At 40.7% G+C, this 27009-nt stretch overlaps 1 protein-coding gene across 2 annotated transcripts in view; it reads left to right on the forward strand.

The window, feature by feature from the left end:
• Positions 1 to 27009, forward strand: part of rnaseh2b (ribonuclease H2, subunit B) — a 44231-nt gene that overhangs the window by 11056 nt on the left and 6166 nt on the right. The window contains exons 4-11 of one of the 2 annotated variants that reach the window (XM_060832942.1): positions 4889 to 4965; positions 7565 to 7682; positions 9342 to 9406; positions 11045 to 11150; positions 15268 to 15349; positions 17178 to 17226; positions 18056 to 18133; positions 24973 to 25106. In XM_060832942.1, coding sequence (XP_060688925.1) covers positions 4889 to 4965; positions 7565 to 7682; positions 9342 to 9406; positions 11045 to 11150; positions 15268 to 15349; positions 17178 to 17226; positions 18056 to 18133; positions 24973 to 25086 — 689 coding nt within the window. In that variant the 3' untranslated portion in view covers positions 25087 to 25106. The remainder of the gene's footprint in view (positions 1 to 4888; positions 4966 to 7564; positions 7683 to 9341; positions 9407 to 11044; positions 11151 to 15267; positions 15350 to 17177; positions 17227 to 18055; positions 18134 to 24972; positions 25107 to 27009) is intronic. The other variant, XM_060832940.1, reaches the window with a different exon arrangement.

Raw genomic sequence — 27009 nt, forward strand, 5'->3', positions numbered from 1 at the left:
TGCTGCTAGCCCACCTGAGTTTTTCCAGTACTTTGTTTTGATTTCAAACTTGTATTTGAAGAATTTTGCTCTTATTTAAAAAATACGCTGACTCTGTTTTCCACTTGCTCATTCTTTCCGGCATGCTGCTTCGCTGTACTGCTGCCTCTCACTAGCCATATAGAATCATTGAGATGTACAGCATGGAAACGGACCTTTCGGTCCAACTCGTCCATGTGCAACAGATACCCCAACCCAATCTAGTCCCACCTGCCAGCACCTGGCCAATATCCCTCCAAACCCTTCCAATTCATATACCCATCCTGATGCCTTTTAAATGTTGTAATTGTACCAGCCTCCACCACTTCCTCTGGCAACTCATTCCATACACGCATCACCTTCTGCATGAAAAAGTTGCGCCTTCAGTCTCTTTATATGTTTCCCCTCTCACCCTAAGCCTATGCCCTCTAGTTCTGGACTCCTCCCCCCCCCCCCCCCCCCCCCCCCCAACCCCAGGGAAAAGCCTTTGTCAATTTATCCTATCCATGCCCCTCATGATTTTATAACTCTCTATAGGGTCACCCCTCAGCCTCCGACGCTCCAGGGAAATCAACCCTAGCCTATTCAACCTCTCCCTGCAGCTCAAATCCTCCAACCATGGCAACGTCCTTGTAAATCTTTTCTGAACCCTATTTCAAGTTTCACAGCATCTTTCTCATAGGAAGGAGACCAGAATTGCACGCAGTATTCCAAAAGTGGCCTAAACATTGTCCTGTACAGCTGCAACATGACCTTCCAACTCCTGTACTCAATTGTTGTGGTTCTGCTCGCCGAGCTGGAAGTTTTTGCTGCAAACGTTTCGTTCCCTGGCTAGGGAACATCATCAGTGCTGTTGGAGCCTCGTGTGAAGCGCTGCTTTGATGTTTCTTCCGGTATTTGTATTGGTTTGTTCTTAATTCTTAAACCAATACAAATACCGGAAGAAACATCAAAGCAGCGCTTCACACGAGGCTCCAACAGCACTGATGATGTTCCCTAGCCAGGGAACGAAACGTTTGCAGCAAAAACTTCCAGCTCGGCGAGCAGAACCACAACAACGGATACCCGAGCTACAAATCTTCAATCAGATTTTAAATCCTGTACTCAATATTCTGACTGACAAAGGAAAGCATACCAAACGCCGCCTTCACTATCCTATCTACCTGTGACTCCATTTTCAAGGAGCTATGAACCTGCACTCCAAGGTCTGTCTCTTTTTCCCAGGGTGGAGGGGTCAAGTACTAAGGGACACATGTTCAAGGTGCGGCAGCGGGGGAAAGTTTAAAAGAGATGTGTGAGGCAAGTTTTTCACACAAAGGGTGGTGAGAACCTGGAAAGCACTGCCAAAGGAAGTGGTGGAAGCAGACACAATAGCGGTATTCAAGATGCCCCTGGATGAATATATGAATAGGAAGGAAATAGAGGGATACGGATCCTGTAAGTGAAGACTGTTTTAGTATGGAAGGGCAAAATGTGACAGCACAGGCTTGGAGGGCCGAAGGGCCTGTTCCTGTCTTCTATTGTTGTTTGTTCTACTACCTTGCCCTAAACAATTCCTGTGAAAGAGGGCTTAAGATAAGAGTGCCAAGTGACAGAGAAACTGAACAAGAATAACTACATGCAGGAGATTTAGGGTAGTTTGTAGTGAGCAGAATAAGCACTGAGATAGGCAATGGCGGAGGTGGCTCCAAAATGGCACTGATTGGGTCATGTGCAACTGCATTGACCCAGTGCGAAATGGCATCAAAATGGAACTTCCAGTGCTGAGTCTTATCCTGACCTCATAGCTGCAGTGTTAAAGAGGAACAACTTAAAGCAAGGGCTTACAGTAATGCCCCTCCTGAAGCAAACCTGCTCCTCCCATTGGAGGCCTGTGACCAGTGCAGGGATCATTGCTGTGTCTACTGCTGTTTGTTATTCATATAAACACTTTTTGGATGAGAATTTAAGAGTCATGGTTAGTAAGTTTGCGAATGACACCAAAATTGGTGCTATAGTAGGCAGTGAAGAAGGTTATCTAGGATTACAAAGGAATCCTGATCATTTTGGATGAATGGACTGAGGAGTGACAGATGGAGTTTAGAGTCATGGCGACCTACTGCACAAAGACAGGCCTTTGGCCCAAACTGGTCGAAGCCGACCAAATTTAAATCCGCACTAGCCCCATTTCCCTGGCCTTAGCCTATATTCTTCTAAACCTTTCTTATCCATGTATTTATCTACAATACTTTTAAATGCCATTAATGTACTTGCTTGAACCACTTCCACTGGCAACTCATTCCATATATGCACCACCTTCTGTGTAAAAAAAAATAATGCTGCCCCCTTAGATTCACCTTTTATTATTTCCCCTCTGACCTTAAACTTATGCACTGTAGTCCTCAATTCCTAATCCTGGGAAAAATATTGAGTGTGTTCACCCTATCCATGCCTCTCATGATCATATACACTTCCGTAAGATCTCCGTCAGTCTCCTAGGCTCAAAAGAAAAACTCCTAGCTTGTCTAACCTGTCCGTATAACTCAGACCATTGAATCCAAGCAACATCCTTGTAAATTTCTTCTGCACCCTTTCCAATTTAATAACATCCTTACTAACAAACTTACTAACTATGCCTTGTACAATCTCATCCAAAGCATTGACATGCATAACAAACAACAGTGAGCCCAGCACCAACACCTGAGGCACTCCGCTAGTCACAGGCCTCTAGTCTGACAAGCATCCTTCCACTATTACCCTCTGCTTCCTACCATCAAGCCAATTTTGTATCCAATTTGCCAGCTCAATCTGGGTTCCATGTGACCTAACCTTACAGAGCAGCCTATCATGTGGAATCTTATCAAAGGCCTGACTGAAATCCATATAGACTGTGATGAAGTGACCAGAAAGGTTGACAAAGAACTCTTGACAAATTTGCGATGCATGATCTCCCACTCACAAAGCCACGCTAACTACTCCTTATCAAACCCTGTCTTTCCAAATGCATGTATATCTTATCCCTCAGCATCTTCTCAAGTGCCTTACCCACCACAGTTGTTAAGCTTACTGGTCTGCAGTTCCCAGGCTTTTCATCGCAGCCCTTCTTGAATAATGACGCAGCATTCGCTACCCTCCAGTCTTCCAGGACCTCGCCTGTGGCTAACAATGATGCAAAAATATCAGCCAGGGCCCTCGCAATTTTTTCTCTAGCTTCTTGCAGTGTTCTTGGATATATCCAGTCAGGACCAGGAAATTTATCCATCTTCATACATTCTAATACATCCAATACCACCTCTACTGTGATATGGACTGTCCCCAAGATATCACCACTAACTTCCCCAAGTTCCCAAGTCTTCATGTCTTCCTCCATGATAAACACAGAGGAGTGTTTCATTGAGGACCTCGCCTATCTCCTGTGGTTCTACACATACATGGCCACTTTGATTCTTGAGGGGCTCTATTCTCTCTCGAGTTATTATTTTTCCTTCACGAACCTCTTTGGATTCACTCCAACAATCTCAGCCAAAGCTTTCATGCCCCCTTACCACCCTCCTGATTTCCTTCTTGAGTAATTTGAATAAATGTAGAGTAATGCATGTTGATAAAACAAACAGGGGCAGGACTTGCACAGTTAATGGTCGGGCCCTGGGTAGTGTTGACAAACAGAGAGACCTAGTGGTTCAGGTTCATCGTTCTTTGAAATTTGTGTCACTGGTAGACAGGATGATAAGGAGGTGAATTGCACACTTGCCTTCATTGCTCAGATTGTTGAGTGCAGGAGTAGGGATGTTATGTTGATGTTGTACACTTCGTTGGTGGAGCTACTTTTGTAAGACTGTGTACAATTCTGGTCACCCTGCTGTAGGATTGATATCATTAAATTGGAGAGGGTTCAAATAAGATTTACCAGGATGTTGCTGGGAATGGAGGGTTTGAGTTGTAACATGAGGCTAGATAGGCTGGGTCGTTTTTCACTGGAGCGTAGGAGATTGAGGAGTCACCATATAGAGGTTTATAAAATCACAAGGGATGCAGATAAGGTGAATAGCAAAGGTATTTTCCCTGGTGTAGGGGAATTCGAAACTAGGTATCATATTCTCAAGTTGAGAGGTGAAAGATTTAAAAAGAACCTGAGGGGCAACTTTTATTCACAGAAGGCGGTTCGTATGTGAAACGAACATTTAAAAGACATTTAGTCAGCTACATGAATAGGAAAGGTTTAGAGGGATATGGGCTAAACCCAGGCAAGTGGGACTGGTTTACTTTGGGAAACATGGTTGGCTTGGGTGAGTTGGACCATAGGGTCTGTTTCCATGCTGTATGACTCTGTGATTCCCGTGTCTTATTAAAATGTTTGATACTTCACTGACCTCTGAAATAGTTTGATGTCAGGGCAACTGAGTATGGACAATGAATATGAGCTTTGCCAGTGGCGCCAAAATCCAAAGAATGGATTTAAAAATTCTGCAAACAGCAATAATTTGCTTTCAGTGGCTCTAATAGAGGGATAACTGAGGGCACCAAGAGATCTTCCCTGTGCCATCTGACAGGAAGGGCAGTGCCTCTGTTTATTACCTCACCCATGAGGCATCACTTTTGATGTTAATGCACTTCCCCAGCACATGCTGCTGCCTGAGGAATGGGAGCACCACTTTTCCTTTTATGGGGCAGTGCATTGTGTGCCAGTTACTTTTGCAGGCATGATGAGGTTTTCAACGGGGCATGCAAAGGAGCAGCTCCCAGCCTCCACCCATACTCTCAGCATAACTTGGAGTGTTTGTACTTTTTCAAAAAGGTCTGGCATTTTTGTTTAAGTTATATTTAGCTGTAGCTGGGAGTAACTGTATGAGAACTTGCCTTAATTCCTAATCCCCCCCTCTCTTTTATTAAGATGGAAGGCTTCTGTTTGTTACTCCCCTGGATCCATTATTTTTGATACTTCCATACCTGATACAGGCCAATGAGAAGGTGAGTGAAATGTTTTCCTGTAGTCAATGCTCAGTTTACACACACTTGGAACTTGAAATACTGAATTAACCGAAGCTTAATATGATATTCATTCCTTATACTTGTGCTGACTCCAGTCCAGCTGAGATTAGAGTGGTGCTGGAAAAGCACAGTAGGTCAGGCAGCATCCGAGGAGCAGGAAAATTGACATTTCAGGCAAAAGCCCTTCATCAGGAATGAAGGCCTTCAGTACTGATGAAGGGCTTTTTGCCTGAACCGTTGACTTTCCTGCTCTTTGGATGCTGGCTGACTGGCTCTGCTTTTCCAGCACCACTCTAATGTAGATTCTGATTTCCAGCATCTGCAGTCCTCCCTTTTGTGCTGTCCAGCTTAGCATATGCATTGATGGTGTGTCTTCTATTGGCAAATGTGTACCACAGACAATAATAAAAAGGCAACCCTGCCACATAAAGGCCATCTCAGATGTAGAGATAACCTGTTTTGACCAAAAAAAACCTGGATGGCAGGTAACTTGCTGCATCAACGATGGTAACTGAGACCCAGGGAATGAGAAATTAGCAATTCTAATGATAACACCAGCGGATCTGAGCTACATACTGTGCGGATCTGTAGAGGACAGGTTGTTAGAGCTCACAAAGGCCAGCCCAGGATTGGTGGGGTTCAACACCTGAATCATCACAGTGGAAACATGGAAACAATCTCAGAGACAACAGTATCAGAATGGGCAAGTTGATTTGGTCTTGACTGACTCATAGTGTATTTCCATTGAAGCAAAGTGAGAGATGTTGATGCTTCCATTGTCAGGATGGAGCATTAAGAATGCAACTTGAATTTTAAGACAGTAATATGTTACAGGCATTTGATGGGAGCATAATCTAGCCAAAGTCTAGTACGGAATTGCAAAAGCTTAAGAACTTAAGGGGGTGGGGAGGGGGGGTGGGGGGGGTTGTAAAGCGTGTTGAACTCACTCCACCATTTAATATGATCGTGGTTCATCTTTAGCTTTAATTACATTTTCCTACTTGCCCTCGCCCCACATCTCTTGATTTCCTCAGTGACTGAAATCCATCTGTCAAACATAAAAACCATCTTGCAACCATTAAGACAGGTGATCAAAAGCTTGATCAAATTGACAGATTTTCAGGACCATCTTAAAGAGAGGGATGTTGCAGAGGCTAGACAGCTGAAGGCGTGCTCACCAATGATGAGGCAGAGGGACTGGGGAAGGCTCAAGGCAGGAATTGGAGGTATCCAAGTTCCCTGAGAGTTGTCGATAGAAGGAGGTTACAGTGATAGGAGTGTGTGAGATCATGAAAGGATTCAAACACTAGGGTCAATATAGGAAGAGGAGTCAGCCATTCCACAAGACTCTATATATAGGAGCAACATCGTGTGTGCTCTGCCATTTGATTCTGACTGATATGTTTCTCAACCCCATTTTCTTGCCTTCTCCCTTGATCCCCCTACTAATCAATAATATTGCTATCCCACTGTTAAATACGCTGAATGACCTGGGTTCCACAGCGTCACCACCCTCTGGCTGAAGAAATTCCCCCTTACCTCAGTTCTAAAGGGCAGTCCATTCTCTTTCAGGCTGTGCCTCAACTCCTTGTCCATCCTTCCAGTGGAAACATCTTCTCCACATCCACTCTATCTAGGCTTCCCAATATTGTGTAAGTTTCAATCAGACCTCCATCATCTTTCTGAACTCTGTTCAGTACAGACCCAGAGACGTCAACTGTTCTTCATATGGCAAGCCCTTCTTTCCTGGGATTCTTCTTAAAAAACTCTTCAAGACTACTTCCGGGGCCAGCATGTCCTTCCTTAGATACGGGGCCCAACATTCAGGCCCTCAAACCTGATCTGTCATTTGTTTCAATTATAACTGATTTTTATTTTGACTATATTTACCCAACCTTGTTTCATATTCCTTAACATCATTACATAACAAAACAAATGATCAAATTCACTCAAAGTTTTTAATTGACCCAGTCTTGGCAGTTTTTTGGGGCATTGTTTTCACTGTCTTTTCGTATGAACATGTTTCCTTATGTCACCCCTGAACAGCCTATTTCAAAGTGGATTCAATCTCCATCTGTTTATTTGATTCCTTTTAATTTTAAACTCAATAAAATTGCCTGTAATCTTCACAACCTTCCATATTCAGGATAATACTCAAGGATAAAGCTATTAAAGGCACAGGGGACTAAATGGTACACTCTGTTCTGTATTTAAATGTTGGATAAACCATAGGCAAGAACAGCAAGATTTGAGATTCATCCAAATCTATGGGAAATCAATCTATAATTCATATCTGCAACTTCCCCAAAAGTAGCATGGTATACAGATATTCAGCTGAAAAAAAGGAGATGGTTTGGAGACCATTGCACTAAGTTATTCCAACATCTTCTGGAAGCTATGTGAAGCTGAAATATTGGTGAAAATGAAATCCAGATGCTGAGATTTAGTCAGAGTATGCATGTCATCTCCCAATTGATGGAAATTCAAAGTTAGCAGCTGTTAATTTCTTGGGGAATTTGTTGACTTGTTTAATTATTTTGTCACTTATAGTTTTTTGTTAAAACTCTTTCTTTCCCAGCAAGGAAAGTTTCAGCCAGTGGATCAGGTAATAAAGGATGAAGATTTTCCCAGGTGCAGCAACGTACTGAATTGTACAAGGACTTTGCAATCACTCCACCACATCACTGATGAAAAAGGTACCATGTTAGAGCTCAGGAACTGCTTATGAATCACTAAGCTGTTCTCTTTGTTACCTTCACCACCCACAGAGGTGATTCTTAATCGGCAGTGGTGCCATCTTATCCCTCATTCCAAAACCAGCTTCACTTGGCTCAGTAAAAGGTTTACCTCATGGATTGAACTGCAGCAAACTGGATTTAAACTGGGCGTCAGTGATCAAAAGTTGAAAGTTCTCTTTGTGAGAATTTTAAATTTCTGATGCCTTCGGTGCGATCGGAATGCTGTGACCTCCTGTGAGCATGCCTTGGTACAGTTTGTGTTTCAAGTCCAGCGCATCATGCAATTGGCAACGCGTGGTTTATATGTGATGCTGTATCTGGAAACTATGTATGAAGTAAGGACACTAAGGATACACTCTGTCATCTTGACACAAAAATTATGGGCACCACTCCCACATCAAAGATTTGAGCTGACATTTCAGTGCACTATTGACGGAGTGCTACACTGTCAGGGATGTTTCCTTTTCAGGTGAAATGTTGAGTAGAGGTCCTTTCTGCACTTTCAGGTTGATGTAAAATATCCAATGGCAATACTTTGAAGACTGCAGGGAGCGATTCTTCTCTCCCCTCCCCAACATCGTGTTCTGTCCAATACCTATCCTCCACAAAAATCATTAATTCAGGTGGTCTGTTGGATGTCATGTCTTTGTTCTTGGGACTTGTTTCTGTGGAGAAATTGACCATTGAGTGCAGTAACTCAATGTGATGTAAAACAGGAGTCAAAGTGACAGAAAATGTTGAGAGCATGGTTAACAAAGCAGAGTATCCTAGACTATATTAATATGGGCACAGAATACAACAGCAACCAAGTTATCTGGCCTTGTATAAGATACTCATTCAACCCCAACTGGAGTATTATTCCTAGCTCTGGATATTGCACTGTAGGATGGATGCAAAGGTACTGGAAAGAGCACAGAAGTTTGAGAGAATGGTTCCCTAAATGATGAACTTCAATATCTGAAGATAGATGAGAGATGCTAGGGCTATTTTCCTTGGAGAAAAGAAGGATGAGGGGAGATTTAATAGAGGCATTCAAAATCTTGAGGAATTTGGACAGAATAAATAAGGAGAAACTTTTCTTGCTCACAAAAGCATTGCGAACAAGAGGGCATGGTAATTGGCAAATCCAAGCAAAAGTGGCATGAGGAATACCTCTTTCACAAAGTGAGAGGTAAGGTCTGACAACTTCAACTGAAGCAGCCAAAACAAAATTAAACTGTTATCCAAAAAGGAGGAATGTTCTCAGGGCAAGGGAGGGGAATAGTACAAACTGAATTACTCACTTAGAAAGCCAGTGCAGATATGATGGGCTTAATGGCCTTGTGTGCGGTGACAATTGAGATTCGGTACTCACAGGGGAGGGATCTATCTGTTGGCAAATAATTACTTCAGGCAGTTACAAACACCACGTGGGTGCTGAACACGGGCAGGCACTCAACTTGTTCATGTTGTATCCTGGACAAAATGGAGCAAGCTTTGTCATGGGCATGTTGATTTTTGTCACTGGAAATAGCTTTATTTCCAGCATTTATTTTGTTGTCATATTTGCAAACGTGTTCTAATGGCATGGTACCCAATTACCAATTCATTTATAGCCTTTCTTTCTTCAACCTTCAGAAATTGGTAATCGGAAGTTTTATAAATATAATCAAGAGAAAACACTTGGGTGGCTAAAGAAAAAGGTAACTTTTTCATTATGTAAGTTACATTTCTATAAAAATGGTCACATGCATTACTTTTGACAGGCTCAAGGCTACAACTATCAGTTTTGATTTTTAATTTGTTCATGGGTGGGAGATGTTGCTGGCTAAGCCTGCATTCATTGTCCATCCCTAATTGTCCCGAAATACTGGTGGTGAGCTGCCTTCGTGAACAACTCTTAGCTTTGAGGAGTAAATACACCCACTATGCTGTAAGTTAGGGATTTTCAGCATTTTGATCCAGTGATAGAGAAGGGACATCAGTAATCAGGATGGTGAGTGGTTTGGAGGAGAAGGCGCAGGTAGTGCAACTCCCCTGTGGCTGCTGCTTTTGTTGCCTTTTGGCTGTGGAGGTCATGACGCTTTGGAAGTTGCTATCAAAGGCGCCTTTGAGAGTTGCTGTAGTGCATTATATAGACAGTATACATTGCTGACATTGTGGAGGTGAAAGGATTCAACGTTGAAGATTGTAGTTGAGGTGTCAATGAAGCAGACTGTGTTGTCCTGGATAATGTTGAAATTCTACAGTGTTGTCCAATTTGCAACCATTTAGACAAATGGGCAGCATGTCATAATCCTTCCAACATGCACCTTGGAGAGTTAGACAGGCTTTGGTGAGGCTGGAGGTAACATTTGCTGGCCATGGTATTCGTATGCCTGGTCTAGTTCTGATTCTGGTTAGTGGTTACCCCCAGGCTGTTGATAGTGGGGGATAAAATGACGATAATGCTGTTGAATGTCAATGAACAATGGGTAGACTCTCTCCTGTTGGAAATGGTCAGTGTCTACCACTTTTGCAACATAAATGTTACTTGCCACAAATCAGCCAAATATGGACGTTGTCCCAGTCTTCCTGTAAATGGGCACTGAGACAAACACAGAGAATGCTGGAGAAACTCAGCTGGTCTGGCAGAATTTGAGGAAAGAGAAAATCTATTAATATTTTGAGTCCAGTCCCGACTGTTTGGAACTGTAGAAAAGTAATTGAATTGAAAAGTTAACACTGATTGCTTCTTGCTTACCATTTGTCATTTCAAACTTGATCTCTGCATTTTTTTTCCAAGATTATTGTTACCACTTACTCTGCATGGCCAGAACCAGAAACAGCACGCCTCCTTCCTTATAGAAATTCCAGGCCATTGCACACCCTAAAAGGCACCAACTTTAGTATCTTGCTTGTTTGAAAGGTTTGCTTTAATATTAATTTCCTGTGTGTTCTGTGATTCCCCTGGTGCAGTTGGTTAAGTTTGTCTGGAAAAGTATTGACTGTATCCTATAGGTTGTATTGGGAATAGTGACCTGATTGTATTCAGTGGAGAAATGATTTTGAAATATTATTTTTATGGTGTAGGATTCAGTCTGACAAGGTTAGCTTTTAAATATCTTTTATTCTCACAGTAGGGTATATGCAGAAGAATATTTTTCTCAGTCCCAGAATCTTTGCTTTTATTTCAGATGTTTATCATCTGCATTACTTTGTTGTTATTTGTGCTTTTCTTTGTTTTATTTGCAGTAGTGATTATACCGAGTTTAAACATTTACATTCGCTTGGCCTTTAAGTTAGTCCACACTGTTCGTGGAACCTTACGATGCTTTGGTTGTGTTTCTTGTTCCAAACAGGCTGAGCAGACTGTCAAAGCACTGAAGAACACCAGTATTTCTGTTGGTGGAGGTGTGCAGTCCAGTATGCTGATCAGAAATAAACCAGTTACAGAAGTGACTGAAGGTTAGTACGTATATATTGATTAATATACTAATTTATTTTCTTGGTTGAAATAATGGATGAAACAGTGCATTAATCAATTTATAGTTTTGATGAATGAAGAATCAATCCTGTTGTTGGTTGTGTGAGTTGAATACTCGTGATCATGATGTATACCATGGAATTTTAGCTTTTTTTTATTGTTGTGCTCTGCTATTCTGGTTGTTGGTTAGTTGCTAAAAATGGTATGGAACACAGAAATCACTGGGTATAGAAAGGAGCGAGCTGTCTTCTTGGTCAGCTCAGTTAATCAGGATGACCAATCCAAGCCAGCAGATGAGAATCCAACCAATGACTATGAGCTCCAACAAGGCAACTGACATGTGGCAGAGAAGTGCACTGTGAAGGGAGAAAGGGAGTGATTGGGGTGGTGGGGTGGGTAGAAGAGTGGGCATTCACGTAGACAACACAGGAATCTTAGGCATTGGGGAGGGGTCAGTGAAAGGTTTTGGTGGAAAGTAGAGATGAGCAGAAGGATAAGATCTTTTGGGGAAGGGCTATGGGGTGAACAACAATCATAGAATTCCTACAGGATGACAAATATGTTCTGATAGTTCTGCTCTTATACCCTCTTTGAAGATGTGCATCCACTTAAGTGCCACAAGAGTTCCCCATGCTTGTTTATTTCAATGTCAAATGCTTACATTCAAGCCCAAATAAAGCCTTTAAATGTGCTATGGGAAGCCATATAAATTCAACTGTGTTTATTTACTTCCTAATTGTCCAGTTTGAACCATCCTTCTTGATTTTTTGCAAAGACAAGTACTGCATTTGTTGCCAGTTACACTAAGACTGAAAGCTGAGTTGTGTTGGTAGAAGATAATAGAAGGACTAGTTCTATTGATGTATGGAAACTGAATAGTTTTAAACCTTCATTTGAGCTTGAAAGTAGGCATTAATGCAGATTTGTTTTAAATCATTGGATGGCTCTCAAGTTATCCAGTGACTGTGGCACAGATGACAGGAATGCAAAGTTAGTAGCTTGATTGAGAGGCCAAAAGGAATGATGTCGTATCTTTAGAAACCAGTTTAAAAATAGAGTCAAAAGCATGTGAATAATGTTAAAGGTTTTCAACATTTTCTCACGGGTATCTTTCGAGCTCCCCTTTTTTTTCCCTTACCATCATTGTGATGCTATATCCTACTCTGACTTCTTGTTTCATTTCAGGCACTTCCAATTTTTCTTATTCGCTCAAGGAATGCATGTAAACAGTGTACGTTTTTTGAGTGAGTGGGCAGTTTGTTTAAGTGCATTGCCTACTTTAAATATTTTTGCGTAGCTATACAAGTGGTAACGTAAAGCAACGCAACTTTCAAACTGGCAAATGACTGTGCAGCTGCGAGGAAACTAGGCCAATGTTCATTGCCATCCTAATTGCTCTTGCTAAGGTGGTGTCAAGTCACCTTGAGCTGCTACAGTCTGTGTGGTGAGTGTTGTTGAAGAGGGAGGTGCAGGGTTTTGACCCAGAGGCAATGTATAAACATTGATGTGGATCAAGATCACAAGTGACTTTGAGGGGAAACCTGCAGATGACTCTGTTCTGTGCATCCACTGTCCTTGTCCATCTGGATGGTGGAGATCATGGATTTGGAAGATGTCATGGCAAGTAAGTATGTAGATTGTACACAATTCAGATGCACTGTTTTGTGGACAAATTTGCTTGCAGTACAAAGAAAATTAGGAAAGCGAGTTGTGATGAGGCCCACAACTGGTTCAATGAGTGGGAAAGAAGCTGGCAGATGGAGTGGGATAATGTGATGTTTACCAGGAAGAATAGAGGAGTAGAATATTATTTTTAAATGGACAGAGTTTGCAGAGTGCTTCAGTATAAAGCAATCTGGGAGTCTCTTAAATACCCCACAATAGGTTAGCACATAGACACAGCATGAAATTAAAAAGAGAAATGGCATTTCGCCTTTTATCCACAAACCGTAACCAGTTATAAATTGGCAATTGTTGAGAAAGCATTTGGAGTACTGTGTACAGAATTAATCCCTTTTACTTGGGGTGGGGGTGGGAGGTGTGGAGGGGCAGTTAGTATCATTTAAGGCAGTTAGTTTACTCCCCTGATTCCTGGGGTGAAGAGATAATGAGGGAAGATTGAGCAGGACAGTGGCTTCACTTGTTGAAACTTAGAAAAATATGTGGTCATCTTATTGAAATACATAACATACTTGATGGGGGCTTGATCCAGATGATGGGAGAATGTTTCCTCTTGTGGGGAATTGCTGAACCAGGGAATACCTTTTAAGGTGATGACAGAGTTCTTTCTCAGGATTGTTGCTTTGGATATCTCGAAAACAGAGAGCAGTGGTTTACTTTCTAACTCGGTCTTGGAAATATGTTCACACTTTTGATTAGGAAGGACGTTTGTTGTTTCTAGGAACAAGTAGCAAAGTGAATTCAAAGCTCTAATCAGATCTGCCATCATTTTCTCAAATGGCAGAACGGGCTTTGTCCACTGAATGGCTTGCACACGTGTGCTCCTGGTTCTTGATAGTCTGTGATCATATGATGCAATGATGGTGGATGGGTTGAATGTTTAAGATGCTAGTGTTGGAGCTGTGCTTAAAATAGAGTGTTCCATCTTGTTTCTCTCTCGTAGATGATGGACAGGCTTTGGGAAGTAAGAGTTATGACTCATCACAGAATTACCAGCCTCTGAGCTGATCTTGTAATCAGTGTCTAAATCTCTGATCTAGTTAAATGTCTGGTCATTAGTAACCCAGGATATTGATGGTGAGGGATTCCGTGACAATAATGGCACTAAGTGTAAAGAGGAAGCAGGGAGAGCTCCCTCAGCTGGAAAAGGTCATTTTTGGCACAGATGTTGCTTGCCTTTTATTATCTGAAACCTGAATGTTGCTCAGGTGTTATGCAGACAGACTGCTTTATTATCTGAAGAATTATGAATGAAACCGAACACCATAATCATCAGCAATATGATCACTTTTTTAATTTTATGATGGAGGGAACAGCTGAAAGTAGTTGGACCTTGGAAACTGCCCCTAGGAGCTACTGCAGTGTTATTCTGAAACTTAGATTATTAATGTCCAGTTAACACAACTGTTATCCTTCATGTTAGAGTTTTTCCAATGGTTTGTGTTGACTTTGATATTGGTCAGAATTCTTGATGCCATATTCAGTCAAATGCTGTTTTGATGTCAATGTCTTTTGGAGCGCCGCTCCTTTGTCAGGATGGAGGAGCAGTGCTCTGAAAGGTGGTACTTCCAAATAAACCTGTTGGACTATAACCCTGTGTTGTGTTATTTTTAACTTTGTTCACCCCAGTCGGACACTGGCTCCTCCACGTCATGGATGTCAATGTCAACAGTTTGCACTTGACTTCTCAAACTCCCCTCCTTTTTCCATGTTTGGTCAAGCCAGGATGTTGTTGATGTCTAGAACCCTAGCAGTCTCCAGTGCACGCACCATTTTTTCATATCATGTGGAATGAATGCAATTGGCTGCAGCCCAGCACCTGAGATGATGGTGATTTCAGGAAGATGATCTCCTCTCGTCTGCCTGGGAATCAAACGCTATCTCCTCCTGAATTCTCCATAGCTGCTACATAACCATCTTCTGATATACACTTCCCACCTAACTCTCACCTTCCCAAGTCCACAGTAATGATGTCAGACACCTCTCTTGCTCAGCAGTGCTAGGTCCTGTTCCAGCAGCTGGCAACATTTCATGTATGTCTAGTTTTTCAGGACACCAGTTCTGGAGTTCCTCCTTTGAACAGGATATGCATGAGATTGGATTCAGTTTTCCTGCCATGTCAGCTACTGGTTATTCCAAACCTGGTTTTCTTCGTTATTATTTAGGCCTCTAGACTGTGTTACTTGTGCTGACAACAACTCAAAATCACAAATCTCTTTTAAAAATAGAACCCCTAACAACTACTGAATATGCTAATCAAGAATCAAAATAATCCACTGACCTAATGCTAACCACCAAAGACCGGATTGATGAATTAATTACCTGCTTGTAATTTGCTCCCATTGCTGCTCTGTGTGTTGTTACATCACCTTTTTTGAATATTTTGTCTGAATATTGATCTGATTTTGTTTTCTTCAGAGGATTACTTACGTTACGCTCATGGTTTGCTGTCAGATTATATTCCTGCAGAGCTAAGCATAGAGCTACGCAAGTTCTTGGAGTAAGTATCAAAGAGTAAAGCATTGATATATGGTTAAACATTATTCAGTCTTTACACCATGAATTTATTTCTTCAAAAACAAGTTGGCTGCTAATTTGATTGTGATGCTAATAGAAAACATTCATCACCACCTTCATTGTACACATTAGCTTGGGTAAACCGTTGTCAATTATAAAGGCGCCACTTATAACTTATTGTACTGTTCTGGAAGGTACAGTAAGTGTTGGAACTACATCGTAGGTTTAAATAGCATCTTGGATGTTGAAATGTGTCTCATAGGGCTATGTCAACAAACTCTGACAAAGTCGACAGTAAGACAGACGACCAAAGCTTGGTAAAGCGGTCAGTTTTGAGCAGCATTCTGGAGGCGGTGATGAGCAGTGGCAAGATTTATAGAGAGAGTTCCTGAGCCTGCAACACATACAGATGAAGGACAGCTGCCAGTAGTGATATTGTTGAAAAAAAAAACAGATTTACTGGGGGAGGGGAGAGGAGCACAGAGATCTTGGAGTGGTTTAGGGCAGGGGAAAGTTAAAGAGATGGGGATTGGGAAGCCCTGGAGATAAGTGAAAACAAGGATGAAAATTTAAAGGCATTTGTGGACTGTGAAGTAGTATAGGCCAGCAAACCTTGGTGATAGTGATCAGAGCTTGGTGTAAACTGGGAGGAAGGTAACGTTGTTTTTGAGGAGCTCTAAGTTATGGAGGAGGAAACCTCTCCGGAGCAGTTAAAGTTAAAAGGCACAGTTAATATTTGCAGCAGCAGTTTTATTGAGACCATGATATAGCCGAGTAATGTTCCATTGGTCAAAGTAGACAGTCATTGTGATGGTAAAATATGTGGTCTCAGCCATTTTGGGATAGGACACACGACCATGGCCTTCAAACAATTGCCAGGGCAAGGAATACAGTTTATTGGTTCGGAAATTGAGTTTCTCGCGGGAACCAAAGACTGTAGTTTTGATTCCTCAAAATTTAATAGGAAGAAATTTCTGCTTATCCAACACTAGATGTCAGACAAGCTGTCTGGCAGACCCAGGACAGGGGAAGGATTGAGAATGGCAGTGGTGGGCTCATGCTAGGTACCATCCACCTACACTGAAAACTAAAATTATGTTTTTAGATGATGATGAGGGACAACATGTAGATGAGAAATTGGTGACAGTAAGGATAAGTCCTTAGTGGACCCCCAAGAGCAGCAGTTTGGTAGCACAAAGAGAAGCTATTGAATTCTACGGCTATGACTAGATTGAGAGAATGGAACTAAGTGTGTGCAGTCTAGCCCGGCTGGATATTAATGGAAATTTATTGGAAAGAGGATGGTTGGATCAATGCCATTAAAGACTGTAAGCAACTCATGAGTTATGAGGAGGGATACCTCGCTACATTCAGTCATGTTGGGTATCGTTTGTGATGCAAAAACAGATGTTGTGGGTGATAGAATCTGAATTAGAGACAAATGGTGCTGGAAATACTCAGCAGGTCTGGCAGCGTCTGTAAATGCAGCAACAGATTAGATGTTTCAGCACTGTGGTGCATTCTGACGGAACATCACAGACGTGAAAAATGAACTCTCTTTCCATCTTCACAGATGCTACCAGGCCAGCTAAGTATTTCCAAAGTTTCCTGTTTTAGAATAGTAACTGCACTAATGTCTTACATTGACTGTGAAGCTCTTTGAGACCTCCAGAAATCAGGAAAGATGGTTTGTTTAATTCTTTAACAAAACTGCTAAACCACCTTTAAACTACAGCTGCACACATGGCGTTAATATTTGCAACATCTGTGGTATTTGCTTTTATATTAGTATTTATATTTCTGTTTGTTAGGTTACCAGCTGTTCCAACAAAAACGGCAGTGGGTGAGCCACCATCAAAGGTTTGTTTCTGTTTTTTTTAGTCACTGTTTTTACTGTTGAAGGCATTTTATAAAAATCCTACAGTAGTATCTTTTATTTTCTCACTACTTCATTTCCTACCATCATGACATCTGAACAAGTAAAGGCACCAATCCCAAATCTACTCCATGATACAAATACAGCTAAACTGGTGGTGAATTAACATACAATGGCTGCAGAAAAGTGTGGTCTGGTCTCTTATTTCACTTGTTTGTGAAAGGATCTGTTTCCGACACTCATTTTCATGAGTATTAAAGATTGTGTTCCCCACTGTGTAACAAATTTACTTTCTGACTAGCATTAATAGAAAATGTGCCCAGTAGTATGTAAATGAGAAATCTCTGACTAGCACAAACACTAGAACTGTTCCCTATTTTTAAAAAAACATTTATCCCTATACTGATGTAACTCTGACTTAAATGTTTGGTAATAACCACATTATGGTAAAATGTAGTGCTCAATATTTAAGTATTGAAGCATTTTTATAAGCGTTTGAAGAGGTTGCATGCGCACTGCTGATCTTATGTTCTTGTATAACACCAATTTGAGGGGGAAAAGGTGGTTCCCACAGCAGGAAAAAGCACTGCTTCATTGTAAGCTATTGCTGGTTGTGTAGACAAGACTTCTGTCTGTGAGACTGTTTCATCGAATATCTGCTCAGAGTTTGCTGAGGCATGAATTGTCTGAAGTACAGCCATCGCATGTTTTAGAGATTGTTTTGGCAAAGAGCTTTTCTTTTCCTGAATTGAAGCTCGCATCATGTCAATGTGGCACAGCTTGTTGAACAAAAACCTCAAACTGCCATTACAGAAAAGGAAAATATCTGACAAACCAGTGGAGGCTGAAGAGGACTATACTAAGTTCAACTCCGATTCCAAAGAGAAAAAGGTGAGGGGCTTTCTCATTTTGCACTCTCAGTTGTGTTATTGTTTTAACTGCATTTAACATCAAGAATCTCAAGTATCTTAGACACATTAGAATGTATTCTGTCTGCTTTGAGAAGCTAGTGTGCACTACTGAGCAACACAGTCCAAATTCCTAGATTCCTTTCCCTTTAAAAAAAAGTAGAAAATTGAAGAATAAGCTATTTAGCTCATCAAGTCTGCTACTTCCTGAGGTATGATTATTAGCTAATCCTGTTTCTCAACAATATATTCCATCTCTCTCCATATACCCATAGATTTCGAGGCATTAGAGATGTCAATCATTTTCTTAAATATATTCAGTAACTTGGCCGCCACAGTCTGTTGCAGTGGCAAATTCCACAGATTCACCACCATCTTCTGCATGAAGATGTTTCTCCTCGTCTCAGTCAAAAATGGTCTACTGCGTAACCCAACAGCATGGTAGATCACTACCACCCCCCCCCCCCCCCCCCCCCCCACTCTCCCACAGCCAGCAGTCAGTGAGATCATAGTGGGTCAGGCCGCATCCATGGAGAGAAAGCAAGCTAATGTTTTGAGTTTAGATGACTCTTCAGCTGCTTGATGTACCTGACTCTTGCTTCCAATGACCATTGAACAAAGGCACCCAGGTCCCTTTGTACATCAACATCTCCCAATTTCTTACCATTTAAATAATACTCTGCCATTTGTTTGCCCTACTGAAGTGGGCAACATTACACTTCTCCATGTTATACTGCATATTTTCACCAACTCTCACAATGTGTCTAAGTCACCTTGAATTCTTTACTTCGCCTTTAACCGTCTCAATTTCACTAGTTCTGTGGCATTGTCAAACTTGTAAATATTACATTTGATTCCTTCTTCTGAATTGTGATATAAATAGTGACTAACTGGAGCCCAAGCACTGATTCTTATGGTGTCCCACTAGTCACTACCTTCCACTCTAAAAGTTAGCCATTTATTCTTTCTCTGTTATTTGCTAACTAATTATCAGTCCATGCCAATATATTGCCCCCCAATTCCATGTACTTTAAACTTGTACACTAACGTCTTACTAGGGCCTTTATCAAAAGTCTTTTGAGAACCCAAGAACACCACATCACATTGATTCTCACTTCTTTATTCTATTAGTGTCCTCTTTTTTAAAGAAAACTCCTAGTAGTCAGGCATGATTTCTCTTTCATAAATCCTTGTGGACTTTGGATTCTTAGAAAATATCAACAGTGTTAGACAAAGATCCCAGGTTCCCTTTCCAGTCAGTGCTGAGCTAAACTCAGTCTGGAATAAATTAATATGATTGTACCTGAACTAATGAGGCCATTGGTCATTGACCAGTTTTAAATTCAAGCTCTATTCAAATGGTTTGCAATCTCATAAAACTCTTAATATTTTGGAGAAGCTTATAAAGGAAAATAGCAGACTTTAAAAGTACAATATAATCCTCCATAAAGTTTTCTGCAAGCTAACTTGTAGCCATGTTTTCTTTTGGTAAAACAATGATCTGCATAATCTCAGCTGTTGGACAATGATGGCTAACGAAAGTCAGAAATGCAATCTTTAGTTTAACTAAACATTAAGAGGTCACCCAGGACTGAATTGGCATATCGACTTGAAATGTTCTAAATTTGAAACCGACTAATTATCTCTTTCAATGTGTCACAAGTTGTCTGCCGATAGCCTTGTCCGAAGTTGCAAAAGATGAAATAAATTGTGGAAAGCTTAGGCTAGGGGGTGGCTTGGCTGCTGGGTGGTGATGGTTAATGCCAGTAGATACTAAAGAGGATCTTCTCACCCATAAAGAGGAGAATGGCAGTGGAGCAGGTTTTGGAGACTTTAGGAACTAGGTTACTAAAGCTAGCCAGATAGTGTGCAGCAACAAATAAGATATTAGGCTGTATTGCCAGAAGGAAAGTCTAAAAGTGTGGTGATAATTTGTATGGAGCCCCAACTGGAGTACCAGATACAGTCCTGGGCTCTACTTTAAATATTATTGGAGTGGCTGCAGTGAAGGGCAACTAGACTGATGGATGGGATTGAACATCTGGTTAATGAGGCAGTACTATAGATGTTGGAGTTATTTCACTTTTATTTGTTGATAGATTTTACTTCACTTTTCTTGCCTTGTAGGTTGAGGGGAACAGTTTTCATAGCCAAACAAAAACAATCTGCAATGCCCCCGTGTGGGATGTTACACAATGACATTATTTCATCCCCTCAGGAAATATGAGCTTTCATGGAAAAAAAGCAACTTCAGATGGATCACATGTTTACTTGCAATCCTGGATTTTCTTTTTAAAATGAAGACAAAGTAAAAGAACACTACCCTCAGAAAGAGATACATTTTTATACATTAAATTCTACATGAGAGTTCCCTTCTGAAAGTTGTCCTGAATACGATCAAATCGTTGTCACCATGGTGGAAATGGTGAACTGCAGAAGAGTGAGGGTGCTTAAACATCATTTCCTCCTTGAGTATGTGATACCTGCACAATTTGCACATCTTTGGAGATGCAGGAGCAAGAAAATAATTTTCTGGAACTGCATCTGGGTACACGACCTTCCTTTTATGTGGATAACTTGGCACATTTAAACTAATGTAAAGTGAAGCCGCAGTTCAAGAATATGTTCATAAACAAATTGTAATCCACTGCTTTCAAAGTCAAGTCAATCATGCTGTCAAAATAAATGAAGAGATTTAAGTTTGCTCATGCTGCAACACAAATATTTAGAAGTGCTGATTAAGTCACGAAGTGCCCTGCACGGAGAACTTTGTTTGATTCTGTGATGGTGGAGAAGAGCTGGTGCTAACCATGCTGTCACTTGGTTGTGGAAGAACTTCCAGAATTAGAAGTTGGGTTTATTGATCTTTGGTACCCTTCCACCTTTAGAAAAACTGTATGAGTTTCACACATACATGAAACTAGGATCCCAAATATCTGCCAGATGATACAGAAATTCCTTATTTAGTTTGGCTTCACTTATGTGCACAATCAAACATTTTCTGTGTTGAAATACATCAAATCTTACTATAGGTCCCAGATAGCTGACCAATGTCAAAGCTAATTTATTCCGTATTTTTATAACAAGAATTACATTGGTCCTTGAAGCCATTGTAAAGAGGACTGACAATCTGCATTGTTCATATTAAGCAAGATGTGCATGAAATAGGAAGTAGGCTTGGTTTCATTATTGTAATGTGTCATTATGATGGTATGGTACAATAAGATTTTATGTTCATTTCTATGAAAACTTAATTTAGCGCTTGAATAAATTTTGATAATTGTCAGTCAAATGGAAATTACTGATGAGTCAGCAAAGCTAATAATATTTAAATGCAAAGAAGTTATCTAGGAATTTATGTAAATGATTTGGATGTGAACATTAGGAGGTATAGTCAGTACGTTTGCAGGTGACACCAGAATTGGAGGTATAATGGACAGTGAAGAACGGGATCTTGACCAGTTGGGCCAGTGGGCCAAGGAGTGGCAGATGGAGTTTAATTTAGATAAATGTGAGATGCTGCATTTTGGAAAGGCAAATCAGGGCAGGACTTTTACACTTAATGGTAAGGTCCTAGGGAGTGTTGCTGAACAAGCAGATCTTGGAGTGCAGGTTCATGGTTCTTTGAAAGTAAATTTGCAGGTAGATAGGATAGTGAAGAGGTGTTCGATATGCTTTTCTTTACTGATCAGAGGATTCGGGAGGTCATATTGCAGTTGTACAGGACACTGGTCAGGAATATTGTGTGCACTTCTGGTCTCCCTGCTACAGGAAGGGTGTCATCAAACTTGAAGAGGTTCAGAAAATATTTACAAGGATGTTGTCAGGGTTGGAGAGTTTGAGCTATAGGGTGAGGATGAATAGGATGGGATTGTTTTCCCTGGAACATCAGAGGCTGAGGGGTGACCTTAGAGAGATATATAAAATCATGAGGGGCATGGATAGGGTAAATAGACAAGATCTTTTCCCTGGGCTGAGGGAGGCCAGCACTACAGGGCATAAGTTTAGGGTGAGAGGGGAAAGATTTAAAAGGACCTTAAGGGGCAACTTTTTCCTGCGGAGGGTGGTGCGTATATGGAATGAGCTGCCAGAGGGAGTGGTGGAGGTTAGTGCAATTGCAACATTTAAAAGGCATCTTGATATATGAATCGGCACATGAATAGGAAGGGTTTGGAGGGATATGGGCCAGTGCTGGCAGGAGGAACTAGATTGGGTTGGAATATCTGGTCGACATGAACGAATTGGAGCTAAGGGTATTTCCGTGCTGTACATCTCTGACTCTAAATGAGCACATTTTTTATGTAGTGCAGTCCACTGAAAAGTTTTAGATATATAACTTTTTTCCAACGGAAACAATATATTCATGTGGTTAAAATCAACAAACACCCAATGCTGCAGTTTTCCCTCCGTGCTAGTTGAATGTGAAAAATAAAACTTTCATCTTTGTTTGATCATGCGTGCTTCAATTCGTGACCATTTATGGCACCTTTGCCAGAGCTAGATGTGGGCCTCAAGCCAAAAAGGTTCGCCCTGCCCTGGATTAAAGAGACGATGGCAGTGTGACTGGAAGATTGGCTATGGGACAGAAAGCAGAAATTAGTCATGACTTTGTGAACCAGAGTTCAACCTTCTTCAGAAGCTGAAAGCAGGGCCACTGGTCTTTTTGATGTACAGTAATGAAGTAGACATGGGTAAAAAGGAAATAAGTTGAAAGTTTGCAGTTGGTACAGAACTTGGAAAATGTTGCAAGCAATGAAGAGGGTAGTAATAGATTTGTAAGGATGTAGACAATCAAAATGGGAGGGCGGTGGGAGACCTGATTTAATAAAGGATTGTAAAGTGATAGTCTGAACAACGAGAGGCAATATAAACTAAATGGTATAGGCACAGACATGCTTGAGGATGTTTGCAAGCAAATTTTTGAATGTAGCAGCAGACCTCTGTTATAAAAGCAAGTGGGATTCTTTGCATTATTAAAGAGGCACAAGAGTGAATAAAGTAAGGAAATGAGCAAAAGCTTTTTTTTAAAAAAAAAGTAAGAACTCCGGTCAGGCCTCACCTTTGCTCTGTTCCGAACACAATACATTCAGGCTTTGGAGAAAATCTTCACTGAAATGATACTGGGAAGGAGCCCTCAGTTATATACAGAGACTAGAGAAACTGGAGTTGTTCTCAACCTTCTGGATTTGGGAGGAAATTTGAAAGGTGCATTGAAAATCCTGAATGGAGTGACAGATTGGTCAGATCAGAGAACGTTGTTTTTAAGGTGGTGGGTTAAAAGAATTGGAGGTGACATCAGTAAAACAAAACATTGCGTATGAAATTGTTATGGTCTGGGATTATTGTTGCCTGAACAGGTGGAAGCAAGTTGTAATTTATTTTTATTCTATCTGTCGAGCCACATTTTAATAGACCCCCTCGGGCAAGTGGGACTTTAACCCAGACCTTCTGACCCAGAGGTATGGATTCTACTGCTGTCACAAGACATGCTGGAAGCATATTCAGTGGTAACTTTTTAAAATAGTATATTTATATCAGTGAGACTGAAAGAATCAAGATGTGTGGGGTGGGGGAGAAATACAGGGATGTAAAAGTAATGAATAGCTCTTACAAAGAGCCAGCATAAGCACAAAGGAGTGAATGGCCTCGGTGTCATCCAACCACCTGCCTGTGATGCTCCTAAATATTACCATGATGATATAATGCTTCAGGACTTTTCACTTTCATCCTCCTTAATTTCAATTCCATTCTTGGACTGCTTTCATACCACATTAAAAATTGATAACACCCCCGCAATAAATTACAGATTCTAACCCCTCTTGTTCAGTAAAGATCAGATTGTCAAGTTATGACTTATGATTGTGAGAGATGTCTGAAACATGGAGTATAACATGAACGGTCATCAGGAAAGAAATGGGATGATTGAGAGAATGGGTTTAGAAGGTCTCTATCATCTTTCATCAGTTTCCTGGAAACCTGTACTGAAAATGTAACAAGGTAAAATGGATGATGTATTGGCCATCACTTCCCAATGGTCTAAAAGAACATGGAGTATGTTCAGTAGTATTATATTGGAATGATAATATAGCTGAAAGGGTTAAATTGTGAAGGTAGGTTGCACAGTGAGTTTAGAATATTAAGGCATAATATTGTAGGAATTTGTTAGAGTAGCTACACAGAACCCCTCTTCTATTGTGAGGAAATCTAGGAAATGGTCGCCATAAAAAGATGACAGTGACTACTCACAAGTATGAAAGTTTGAACAGAAGGGGGAAAAGTGGTTTAAAAATTCCTTTGGAACAGAAAGTTAGAGGAGGTTAAATATAGTTTTTGAAAACTATGGCAGATTTGAAGAGGCCGAATATTGAATTATTTTCTTTGCCAAAATCTTAACCTAGTCTCTGTCGTCTTGGTTATCAATGAGAATTTTCCTTTTGCAAATAGTGCAGGAAGAGCATTCAAAGCTTTCTCATCGTTGGCTATGATGGCAGATACCTTCCTGTAACTTTGTAGAAGGGAGCTAAATATTTGAAAGGGGAGAGTATAAAATGATGTAGAAAATGGATGGGGTGACCGGATTGGAATGGTCAGTTCTGCAGTACGTGCTATAGCAAATATTTCCAAGAGCTGTGTTATGTAGAAAACTTCAACTGACCCAGAAAACCAGTACCCAGCAACAGCTGCTTGGTGTAATTCCATAAATAAAATCAACATTATTCTGAGCACAATGCTTTTTTTTAAAGAAGGAGCTTTAAATATGTAATTTAAGTGCTGCAGTGTGTTTTTTTTATTGTAGTACTGACTGTTGCTTTCTCTCCTCAGCCCTCCAAGATGACAGCTGCACAAAAATCTTTGGCAAAGGTTGACAAGAGTGGAATGAAAAATATATCGGCTTTCTTTGCCTCAAAGAACAAAGCAGCGACAAAATCTACATAATGTTTTGGTGAATTTTTCTTGTATGTTTTAAACAAATTAAAAAAATGTTTTTGTTAAGTGTTGTTTTGTAAATTATTGCAGCGCCTGGCATTTTTGTATTTGAAAATAATAGAGACTGGTTTTTTATTATTATTACCTAAATGTTATGATCATTCTAGCTCGGGCAGATTTATATACACAAAGCCCCTTATTAGTGGTTTGATTATATAGTATTAAAATATTCATGTCTTTTGAAGTGTCTTATGTAATCTCATTGTAACTCTCTGATAGTCGTAGTGTATGATTATAAACTGGGTTTTCACCTTACCTTACTGTTTTGAAGTCAGACAACTGGGGCACAACCTTGATTTTGCTCCCAGGAACCACGCGCCCATTTTTTTGGCAGTGAATTTGCATAATTTCTAATAAATCTTCAGTTTTACTGCATTTTCAAGAATACCCTGATTATGATGGGTGAGTTCCATTACCAAATGATCCACTCCCATTCACTGAAGCTTTCCCAATGCATTGCCAATAGTCACTCCCATCCCTTGTTTATGTTGAGCTGACACTCAGTTCTCCTCCCCTTATTGGTTGAATATTTATCCACCTGTTTGAGCTGCTGGTGTACTAGCGTTTACCACTGATTGAGTCCATTAAAAAAAGTATTGATTATTGGAAAATTGGATATAATTGCCCCTGTTTTCAAAATAGCATGATATACCCACCACCACCCACATTCCTATATTCTCCGTTTTCCAGATTGAGGTAGTAGTTCTAGATTCTCACATGAGGAAACATCCTTTTTTTGATCTACCTTCTGAAGCCATCTTGTAACTTTCAATCAAGTTGTGCCTTATTTTTCTAAACACAGTGGAGACAAGCCTAGCCTGTGAAGCCTTTCATCATAAGGCAGCACATTCATTTTAGGATTAGTCTAGTAACCCTTTTCTGAATTCCTTCCAACACATGCGCTCGCTTCTATTAAATAAGTTGGCCAAACCTGTGTACGGGACTCTAACACTATCTGTAAACTGAAGTATAACCTCCCAATGTTTTCCGTCCAATTCATCTTGCAATAAATGATAATATTATTCACTTTCCTCATTACAAATTGTACTTGCATGCTAAACTTTTATAATTCCTTGTACAGAGCTGAAAATGTGTTGCTGGAAAAGCGCAGCAGGTCAGGCAGCATCCAAGGAGCAGGAGAATCGATGTTTCGGGCATGAGCCCTTCTTCAGGCTCATGCCCGAAATGTCGATTCTCCTATTCCTTGGATGCTGCCTGACCTGCTGCGCTTTTCCATCAACACGTTTTCAGCTCTGATCTCCAGCATCTGCAGTCCTCACTTTCTCCTAATTCCTTGTACATCCAGTTCCTCCGGCCATTGCATCTCAGAGCTTGACAATCTCGTATCCTTTAGATAATTTTTAAAAAAAATTTCCTGCCAAAATGGGCAATCTCATGTTTTCCTGTGTTACACTCCATTTGCAGTCTCCTGGGCCTCTTGCTTTTTCTATTATAGACTCCTGGGCCTTTTGGCCATGTTCGTCCATGCTAACCAGGCTTCCTAAACTGAATTAGTCCTGTTTGGTTGTGTTTTGCCCATATCCCTCTGAACCTTTCCTGTCCATGTACCTGGCCAAATGCCTGAAATGTTAACCTGTTTATATTATTTTGTAATCTCCTTATGTACTCTTAGCCACTATTTATCTTTGTCATCAGCAAACCTAGCAACCATATATTGGTCCCCTTCATCCAAATTGTTTATAAAAATTGTAAAATGTTTTAAAGTTTTGCAGTGATCCCTGTGGCAACTGCTTATTACACCTTACATCTTGCCAATTGGGAAATGATGCATTTACGCTGTTTCCTGTTGGCTAGCCAATCTTCTATCCACGTCAATATGTAAACCCCCTTTACTAAGAGCCCTTAAAAGTT

This window comes from Hemiscyllium ocellatum, chromosome 12, assembly GCF_020745735.1.
Source record: "Hemiscyllium ocellatum isolate sHemOce1 chromosome 12, sHemOce1.pat.X.cur, whole genome shotgun sequence".
Classification (NCBI taxonomy): domain Eukaryota; kingdom Metazoa; phylum Chordata; class Chondrichthyes; order Orectolobiformes; family Hemiscylliidae; genus Hemiscyllium; species Hemiscyllium ocellatum.